Source organism: Terrapene carolina, unplaced genomic scaffold, assembly GCF_002925995.2.
Source record: "Terrapene carolina triunguis isolate 2854851 unplaced genomic scaffold, T_m_triunguis-2.0 Scaffold833, whole genome shotgun sequence".
NCBI classification, from domain to species: Eukaryota; Metazoa; Chordata; order Testudines; family Emydidae; genus Terrapene; species Terrapene triunguis.
The window spans coordinates 2,791,089-2,801,527 of NW_020665184.1; the positions used below are offsets into that span (position 1 = coordinate 2,791,089).

Here is a 10,439-nt window from a genome sequence, read left to right on the forward strand (position 1 = left end):
TGCTGCCCCCCCAGTACCCCTCCGTCCCCTGCTGCGCCCCGGCCCGCTGCACCCCACACCCTGCCCCCCGCAACACGCTGTGCCCCAGTCACTCGCTCTGTCCCGCAGAAGGAACGGGAGAACGGCTCCAACCTGGTGTTCATGTTCCGTCTGCCTTTCGCTGCGGGGAAGGTCTTCAGCGTCAGCATGCTGGACACGCTGCTCTACCAGGTACCCCGGGGACCCCCTCCCTGGGGACCCCCCTTCCTGCCCTTGGGAACCCTCCCTGGGGATGCCCCCACCCTCAGGGACCTCCCCTCCCTGTCCCTGGGGACCCTCTTGGGGACCTCCCCTCCCTGCCCTTGGGCACCCGCCCTGGGGATACCCTCTATTCCCTGCTCCTGGGAACCCCCTCCCCCACTTCCAGCCCTGCATCCCCTTGCCTCCCTCCCTACCCGGTCACCCCCCCCCCCGCCCCCCCCCCCGTGGGACGTTCCAGCCCCCCTCACCCCCGCATAGGACATGCCAGCCCAGAGCCGGCTGTGCTGGGTCCAGGGGCCAGGCTGGCCACACCGAGCTGCACTGTGCGATCCGCCCCCACCCCCTCCTTGCCAGCAGGGGGAGATGGGGAGTCGGGTGGGGGGTGGCCCAGAAAGCTCCCCATTGACCCTCCCCCCGTCCTGCAGTCGTTCGTGAAGGATTACATGATCTCCATCACCCGCCTGCTCCTGGGACTCGACTCCATGCCAGGCTCCGGCTTCCTGTGCGCGGTGAGTACCCGGCCGGGCGCTGCCTGGCACCTGCCCCTCACCCCGGCCTCTGGGCATGTGTGTCTGCGTCCCTCTGCCTGCCTCTCACCTGTCCTATCCATCCCTCTGCTTTACACATCTATCTGGCCGGTGATGTGTCCCCACACACGGCCTTCTGTCTGTCCGTCCCTACACACAGCCCTCTGTCCGTCCGTCCATCCATCCCCTCACACGGGCCTCTGGCCAGCTGTCTGTCCATCCCCTCACACAGCCCTCCGTCCATCCGTCTATCCGTCCCCTCACACGGCCCTCCGTCCGTCCGTCCCCACACATGGCCCTCCGTCCATCCATCTGTCCGTCCCTACACACGGCCCTCCGTCCATCCGTCTGTCCGTCCCCTCACATGGCCCTCTGGACAGCTGTCTGTCCATCCCCTCACACAGCCCTCCGTCTATCCGTCCCCACACACGGCCCTCTGTCTGTCCATCCCCACACACAGCCCTCCGTCCATCCCCACACACGGCCCTCCGTCTGTCCGTCCCTACACACAGCCCTCCGTCCATCCGTCCCCTCACATGGCCCTCCGGCCAGCTGTCTGTCCGTCCCCTCACACGGCCCTCCGTCCATCCGTCTGTCCATCCCCTCACACGGCCCTCTGGCCAGCTGTCTGTCTGGCCCCACACACGGCCCTCTGTCTGTCCATCCCTACACATAGCCCTCCGTCCATCCGTCTATCCGTCCCCTCACACGGCCCTCTGGCCAGCTGTCTGTCCGTCCCCTCACACAGCCCTCTGGCTAGCTGGCTGGCTGGCCCCACACACGGCCCTCTGTCTGTCCATCCCCACATGCAGCCCTCTGTCTGTCCAAGGGGCGCCATTTAGAAGGGGCAGGGGGTCGACTTTTGTACTCTGCTCACAGCACATGCCCTAACTCCAGACAGAGCTCTTAACTGTACATAGTTAACTGCACACAAAGTAGGGAAATACAACCTAGATGGAGCTACTATAAGGGGGTTGGAAAATCGTCCCCAGAGAGTAGTTATCAGTGGTTCAGTCATGCTGGAAGGGCATAACGAGTGGGGTCCTGCAGGGATCGGTTCTGGGTCCGGTTCTGGTCAATATCTTCATCGATGATCTAGCTAATGGCATAGAGAGCACACTTATAAAGTTTGCGGACGATACCAAGCTGGGAGGGGTTGCAAGTGGTTTGGAGGATAGGATTAAAATTCAAACTGGAGAAATGGTCTGAAGTAAATAGGATGAAATTCAATAAGGACAAATGTAAAGTACTCCACCTAGGAAGGAACAATCAGTTGCACATACACAATGGGAAATGACGGCCTAGGGAGGAGTACGGCGGAAAGGGATCTGGGGCTCATAGAGGATCACAAGCTAAATATGAGTCAACAGTGTGACGCTGTTGCAAAAAAAACAAACATCATTCTGGGATGTATCAGCAGAAGTGTTGTAAGCAAGACACGAGAAGTGATTCTTCCGCTGATTAGGCCTCAACCGGAGTATTGTGTCCGGTTCTGGGTGCCACATTTCAGGAAAGATGTGGACAAATTGGAGAGAGTCCAGAGAAGAGCAACAAAAATGATGAAAGGTCTAGAAAACATGACCTCTGAGGGAAGATTGAAAAAAATTGGGTTTGTTTAGTCTGGAGAGGAGAAGACTGAGAGGGGACATGAGAACAGTTTTCAAGTACATAAAAGGTTGTTACCAGGAGGAGGGAGGTAAATTGTTCTCGTTAACCTCTGAGGATAGGACAAGAAGCAATGGGCTGAAATTGCAGCAAGGGCGGTTCAGGTTGGACATTAGGAAAAACTTCCTACCTGTCAGTGGTTAAGCACTGGAATAAATTGCCCGGGGAGGTTGTAGAATTTCCATCGTTGGGGATTTTTAAGAGCCGATTGGACAAACCCCTGGCACGGATGGTCTAGACAATACTTAGTCCTGCCAGGAGTGCCGGGGACTGGACTAGATGCCTCTCGAGGTCCCTTCTAGTTCTGTGATTCTCTGTGAGGAGTTCTGTGCTGCTCTCAGCGGGAGTTTGTTTATAACCAGGGGCAGGTGATTAAGATAACAAAAGACTTGTCATTAAAGTAGATTAAGGCTGGTTAGTTGATCCTGAAAGCCGTGCCAGGCACTCCAGTGAAAAGACAGGAAACAAAGGGTAGGAATAAATGGTCAGTTTTCAGACTGGAGAGAGGTAAATAGTGGTGTCCCCCAGGGGTCTGTACTGGGCCCAGTCCTATTCAACATATTCATAAATGATCTGGGAAAAGGGGTAAACAGTGAGGTGGCAAAATTTTCAGCTGATACAAAACTACTCAAGGTAGTTAAGTCCCAGGCAGACTGCAAAGAGCTACAAAAGGATCTCTCAAAAGTGGGTGATTGGGCAACAAAATGGCAGATGAAATTCAATGTTGATAAATGCAAAGTAATGCACATTGGAAAACATAATCCCAACTATACATATGAAATGATAGAGTCTAAGTTAGCTGTTACCACCCGAAAGAGAGATCTTGGCGTCATTGTGGATAGTTCTCTGAAAACATCCACTCCATGTGCAGTGCAGTCAAAAAAGCGAACAGGATGTTGGGAATCATTAAGAAAGGGATAGAAAATAAGACAGAAAATATCATGTTGCCTCTATATAAATCCATGGTATGCCCACAGCTTGAATACTGTGCGCAGATGTGGTTGCCCCATCTCAAAACAGATCTATTAGAACTGGAAAAGGTGCCGATAAGGGCAACAGAAATAATTAGGGGGATGGAGCAGCTTCTGTATGAGGAGCGATTAATAAGACTGGGACTTTTCAGCTTGGAAAAGAGACGACTAAGGGGGGATAGGATAGAGGTCTACAAAATCATGACTGGTTTGGAAAAAATGAATAAGGAAGTTGTCACGGAGTTCCCGGGCGATGCTCTGGAACTGCTCCCCACAAAGCCAGGCAGGACTCTGGGGAGCCTCCTCTCCCTTGGAGCAGACTGTCTCCAGGGCAAGAAGCTCACACGGCTTCACCTCCTGGGTCTCTCCTGGGAGCATTCAGCATCCTCTGCCCCTCCGTGCGCTTCCCACAGCGAGTCTGCCCAGGCGGGGTCCTGGGGAAGCCAGAGGGTCCTGCACCCCCACTTCACAGTCAGACGTGACTCTCAGCCAGCCAGTAAAACAGAGGTTTATTAGATGACAGGAACACGGTCTAAAACAGAGCTTGTAGGTCCAGCGAACGGGACCCCTCCGCCGGGTCCATCCTGAGGAGCAGCGAGCCAGACACCCACATCTGCCCTCACTCCTAGTCCCCAGCTGGCTCCAAACTGAAACTCTCCAGGCCCTCCTTCTTTGGCTTTTGTCTCTCTTCCGGGCCAGGAGGTCACCTGATCTCTTTGTTCTCCAACACCTTCAGTTGGCACCTTTGCAGAGGAGGGACCCTGGCCATTAGTAGCCAGGAGACAGAGTGTCGGCCATTCTCTGTGCAGACACTATCACAGGGGCCTTCTTGGGCTCTGCAACAATTACACCCTGATCCCCCCACCTAGATACCTAAGAAATACATAGGGGAAACCGAGGCACCCACACAGTATTCAGAGAAAACATTAAGAACATTCCCACTTCGTCACAGAAGTGTTACTTCTTCACTTAAAACACAAGAACTAGGGGTCACCCAATGGAATTAATAGGCAACAGGTTTAAAACAAACAAAAGGAAGTTCTTCATCACACAGCGCACAGTCAACCTGTGGAACTCCTAGCCAAGGGATGTTGTGAAGGCCAAGAGTATAACAGGGTTCAAAAAAGAACTAGGTAAGTTCACGGAGGATAGGTCCATCAGTGGCTATTAGCCAGGACGGGCAGGGATGGTGTCCCTAGTCTCTGTTTGCCAGAAGCTGGGAATGGGCGACAGAGGATGGATCACTTGGTGATTCCCTGTTCTGTTCATTCCCTCTGGGGCACCTGGCACTGGCCACTGTCAGAGGACAGGACACTGGGCTAGATGGACCTTTGGTCTGACCCAGGTCGTTCTGATGTTCTTATATAGAACCCAGATGTATCTGCCCCCAACTGTAACCCAGTAGACCCCACTCCCCTCCCAGGGCTGAGATAGAACCCAGGAGTCCTGACGGGGTCTCCCTCTCTGCAGAGTTAGTACCAAAGTAAGAATATACTTTACATTTTTAAACCTAACCAGCGTCCCTTAAGTGACTTGCCACAAGCTGTCAGAACATGTTAGTATTAGGGCTGAGTGGGTCTAATATTTATTGCATTTTCTTTCTTTTCTGTAGGAATTCGATCCAGGGCTCCTGTCAGCTCATTACTAAGTTCTCTGCCAAACCACTAGAGTTTTCAGGTCCCTAAGTAGCCCCTGGCCTGGCATCACTGTTAAAGTTGCCCCCACCAAATTCGAAATGGCACCCCTGGTCGGTCCCCACACACAGCCTTCTGTCCGTCGGTCCCCACACGACCCCCCCCGTCACCCCTCCCCCTTCCCTTCTGTTCTCAGTGTGGGTCTCGCTCCTCGTCCCCCTGCAGGGGCCGGTGGGGGGGGGCAGGGGAATGTCCCCTCCCCCGCAGGGTGACCCCGTCTCTCCCCTGCAGCTGAAGGTGACCGAGGATGACCTGTGGATCCGCTCGTACGGGCGCCTCTACCAGAAGCTCTGCTCCAGCACGGGGGACATCCCGATCGGCATCTACCGCACCGAGAGCCACCTGTTCTCCGCCGCCGAGGTGCGGGCCGGGCAGCTGGGGCCTTCCCCGGGGAGCGGGGCTGGGCTGGGCCCCCATTCCCCCCCCCCCCGGGACCGGGCCGGGGCCCCCCCCCCCCCCCCTGGGAGCAGGGCTCGCCCCTCTCTCCATCCCCCCCTGGAAGCAGGGCTGCCCCCCCCATCCACCCCTAGTTCACGCTCACACCCCCCTTCAGGAGCGGGATCATCCCCTCCAGCGTGTTCAGGGGTCAGGGGCTGGTCTCCAGGGCGGGGTGTGGGGTGCAGGGGGCAGACGGCCCCCCCGCGCTAACCCCCACCCCCCCAGCCGCAGGTCTCCGTCAGTGTGGAGGACTACGAGGACACGCGGGAGCCGCGCGACGCCCTGATCTGCCGCCTGGGGCCCCGCGACTCCACGGGCAGTGACCAGGCCGAGCAGCCGCTGCTGCGCCGCAAGAGCATGCAATGGGCCCGGCGGCTGAGCCGCAAGGGCGGGCGCCACCCCAGCAAGACGGCGGCCGAGCGCATCAGCCAGCAGCGCCTGACGCTCTACCGCCGCTCCGAGCGCCAGGAGCTCAGCGCCCTGGTCAAGACCCGCATGAAACACCTGGGGCTCTCGGCCGCCGGATACAGTACGGGGGGGCCCGGGCAGGCTGGGCTGGGGGGGTCTGGGCGGGCTGGGCCCGGGGCTGAGCTGGGGTGGGGGCCCCAGGGGGGCTGGGCCCAGGGGCTGAGCTGGGGGGTGGTCTGGGCTGGCTGGGCCCAAAGGGCTGAGCTGGGGGAGATCTGGGGGGGCTGGGCCCAGGGGCTGAGCTGGGGGGATCCCAGGGGGGCTGGTCCCAGGGGCTGAGCTAGGGTGTGTCCTGGGCTGACTGGTCCCAGAGGCTGAGCTCAGGGGGGGCTGGGCCCAAAGGGCTGAGCTGGGGGGGATCCGGGCGGACTGGTCCCGGGGGCTGATCTCGGGGGTGTCCCGGACGGGCTGGGCCCGTGGGGCTGGTACTGGGCCGGCTGACTCTGCCCAGGGATGGGTTGGGGGCTGGTCAGGGGTCTCACCCTCCCCCCTCCACCCCCGCAGTGGACATGATGGACCACGGCAACACGCTGTCCTACATCCTGCTCAACCCCTCGCCTGACACGCGGCTGGAAATCAACGACGTGGTGTGAGTGCCGGTCGCCGGGGCACGGCCAGCAGGGGGCGGGGGGCTCTCTGGGGGGGCACCCACACCCTTTGCCCAGGCTCCTGTACCCTTCCCCCTCGATCCCCATCCCCAGGCTTAGCCCCCCTCACAGCCCCCAGCCCCCTCCAGCTCCCCCGGCCCTCCCCTGGTGAGGGAGCACCCCCCAGCCATGGGCCCAGGAGGGGTGTGTGAGGTGCTGCCCATGGGAGCCAGCTGAGGTCACTCAATTAGGGTGAACTGCAAACAAAACGGGGCAGCCAAACCCCCAATGCTGGTGGATATTCCAATACTTAGATTTACCACCCAGCCCAAAACAGCCTCTGTATTACCTCACTGGTTACTCAGAGTCCAACCAACGCAGTTCCCTTAAAGCCTCAGGCCTCCGTCCAGACACACATGCCAGATATGATGCTGATTACTGAAAATCTTATCTCATCATATAAAAGAAATGGTTCTTCCAACCCCAAAGGATCAGCCACATACCCAGGTCCAATGATAACTTAGATCTTACCCAAAATACACGCTATAGCCAATCCTTATTAACTAAACTAAAATTTATTAAAAAAGAAAAGAGAGAGAGTGTTGGTTAAAAGATCAATATACAGACAGACTTGAATTCAATTCTTGAGGTTCAGACACAGCAGAGATGATCTTGTAGTTGCCAAAAGTCCTTTTAGAAACAGTCCATAGGTTATAGTCCAATGTCCATATTCAGGGTGGCTCCAGTCAGTGACTGGGGATCTCAATCCTTGTGGCTCAGGGTTTCCCCCTCTTGAAACCCAAAGCAGACCTGAGATGAAGCAGGATCGTGTCCCAGGGTTTTTATACATTTCCAGCAGCCTTTCGGCCTGAGAAAACAATAGGCTTAATTCTCCTTCTTCCAAACATCCTGGCAATGAGCACAGGGTAATTTATCCATTAAACAGTTCAGATCCAGGTTACCACAACCTGCAAAGAGACATCGAGACAATAATACTATTTCACTCAAGTATCATCCGAAATGTTAATATTCCTTTTTTGATCTTTGAATCAGCGCTATAGCACTAGACCAGACTTGTTTGCTGACATCACAAGCTCTGAGCAAACACCTCCCCTTTCATCTCTAACACTGCAGACTTGCATTTCACAGCCCTATTCATTTACAGATCTTCCTAACCGGTCCTTAAGGTTCACCCATGGGGCAGGTCAGTCTGGGAGGTAATTAACTCTTTCTGGCCCTGTCATCTTTCAGTGAGATATTATATCGCACTCATAACGTCACAGGGGGAGGGCCGGGGCAGAGCCAGCCTGCTCATTTGGGGGGGAGGGGAATGAACTGCCTGGCCCCCGGCCCCCCCAACGTCTCCTTTGTCTCCCCACAGGTATCTCATCCGGCCCGACCCCCTGACCCTGGTCTCCGCCAGCAGCCCCAGCCGGAAAGCCAGCGTCAGCCGCTCCGAGGACCTCAAGGACAGCACTCACCTGTGACCCCAGCCAGGAGACACGTGCCAACACTGTGACCCCCCATCCCCGCTTCTCGGCAATGGACTCTGCCAGCCCCCGAGCCCAGATCTGCCCCCAGGGCACCGGGCACCTGCCGGGAGGGGCTTGGTCCTGCCGCCACCAGACCCGGTCCTGCCCCCGTCTATACGGCTCCTGGAGCCATGGGGGCGCCGCCCAGAGAAGACTTGGGGCCGTGCCCGTTGCGGGTCCAGTGCTTTTCCATCGGCTCTGGAAAGAGCAGTCCTGTCCCCAGTGCAGGCAGACAGGCCTGCCCCGCTGTGCCCGTGCCCACTGCCCCAGGCCTCCTGGAGCTCCGGCTGGCTGAGATGGGCCCCGTGCCCTGCCCCATGCTTTCCAGCCCCAGAGATGGGAATCCGGCCCCCGAGGCTGGGGGCGCCCCCTGGCATGCCAAGGCCCTTAGGGCATTTCTCCTTGGCATCAGCCCATGCCCAGTCTCTCTTCCAGCTTGGATTGGGTTGTGTGCCCCTCCGCTCCCCCCAGGCAGCTCCCCATCCCCACGCTGGGACCAGGTTGGGACCAGGGAGCCGAGCTGTCTGCGGCGGGCACCCCTCCTGTTTAAGGATCGAGGCCGGGCATGGTGGGAAATGCCCCCCCCCCCCCCCCCCCCCCCCGCGGGGGGGAGGGCCCCCCCCCCCCCCCCCCCGGGCCCGGGATACGGGCCAAGGGACTTCTTAATGCCAGAGATTCCTCCGGCTCTGGTCTCACTGTGAACATGGGCTCTTAGATGTACAGATACAATAAAACTCAAGAGGATCTCTAACTGCCTTGGAGACGCTCCATCAATGTGTGTGTGTGGGGGGTCTGCCTCTCCCCACTTGAATCTCGCCATATTTCCTAGGATCCCCCATAAATCTCCAGCTCCCGGAGTGCTGTGATCACAGGAGACGTTTGGCTTTTGTTTACCCAGCAATGAGCAAACCTGTGCAGCCGTCGGGTGCCAGAAGAGCCGGGCTCGGACAGAAGACGCAGCGCTCGGAGAGCTGAGCCGCCGGGCTAGGGTTGTTTAAGCCCTTGTGATTTTTCGCTCCGTTGGCTGCCGGCCACCCTGGGGCGTTGGAAATCTGTGATTCGGTCTAAGCACCGCTCCCGACTTGTTACCTTCGCGGGATTTTAACCCTTCGGCTCGCGGGTGGGCGGAGGGGGCTCGATTTGCTGCCTGGTTCTTTCAGCTTATGGCGCTGGTGTGTGGGGTGCAGCTCGGTTTGGGCTCCCCCCCGGGCCGGGCCCCTCTGCTGCCCTCAGCATCACAGGGCACCAGTTCCCGGGGCACTTCAGGCCAGGCAGCTCTCTTCCGGGGCCCGTTTACCCCTCCCTGTGCCCCTGGGGTGTGGGTGCTGGCGGGATGGAGGGGGAGCTCGGAGCCGGACATGGGCTGGGCCCAGCAGGAGAGCCGGCCTGGAGGCTGCTGCAGGCACAGCTCGGGGGGACAAGGGAGGTTCACGCACTCCCAGTCTGGGACAGGTCCCTCCACCCCCAGTGGGGTCCTGAGCACTGGCCCCCTCACACTGCTCTGCATTAGCCCCCCCCAGGTTTAGGGGGCTCAGGCCCCGGGGGGGGGGGAGATTGTGAGCAGCACTAAAGCGCTCTCAGAGCAGCCGGCCCCGGAGTGTGGGCCCCGCAGTGGGGCATGGTGGGTGGGGAAGGCTGCTGTCCACCTGGCCAGGCTGGCACTGCCCTGGACTCCGGGTACAGGCGAGACGGGGCCACCCTGGGGTGGGAAAGGCAGCGGGTGGGGCCTGGGCCATTCACTGCTCTGGCTTGGAGCAGGGCTGGGGGGTTGGTTCCTGCCTGGCTTGTTCTCTGCCACGGGCCAGACTGGGCTCCTCACCCCGGAGCAGCCGCGGGGCCTGAACCCCGGCGGACAACCCTGCCCCCAGCAACACCCCGGGCGAGGGCCTCTTCACACCGCTCCCTCGAACGAGGAGCCCCGGCGGGGAGAGGCTGCGGCACTGGGCTCGGCAGGGATGGCTGCGGGGCCCCAAGAACTGTGGGGCCTGGCTCGGCCGTCAGCAACTCGGCTCCAACCAGGCTGCAACTCCTGAGCAAGAGCCACTGCCCCAGCTAGGGGGCGCCGGGGAGGGGAGCAGGGGCTCGGCGGGGGGTGCCGGGCTGCGGGGAGGGGAGCAGGGGCTCAGTGGAGGGTGCCGGGCTGCGGGGAGTGGGGCTGGGAGCGTGGCAGGTTCCCCTGCTGGAGCAGAGATGGGTTGAAAGGGTGGAGACTCAGGACAAGGAGGTAGCGATGCCTGGTGGTTAGAGTGGGGGTGGGTGGGAGACAGGATTCCTGGGTTCTCTACCTGCTCTAGGAGGGGAGTTGGGTCTATGGCTT

At 59.1% G+C, this 10,439-nt stretch overlaps 1 protein-coding gene across 1 annotated transcript in view; it reads left to right on the top strand.

The window, feature by feature from the left end:
* The window catches only part of LOC112112269 (potassium channel subfamily T member 2-like), a 39,310-nt gene extending 31,149 nt beyond the window's left edge, over nt 1-8,161 (top strand). The window contains exons 11-16 of the mRNA XM_026660598.2: nt 109-210; nt 666-749; nt 5,329-5,457; nt 5,761-6,064; nt 6,508-6,592; nt 7,972-8,161. Of these exons, the coding sequence (XP_026516383.1) occupies nt 109-210; nt 666-749; nt 5,329-5,457; nt 5,761-6,064; nt 6,508-6,592; nt 7,972-8,077 (810 nt within the window). The 3' untranslated portion in view covers nt 8,078-8,161. The remainder of the gene's footprint in view (nt 1-108; nt 211-665; nt 750-5,328; nt 5,458-5,760; nt 6,065-6,507; nt 6,593-7,971) is intronic.
* The last annotated feature ends 2,278 nt before the right edge of the window (nt 8,162-10,439 follow it).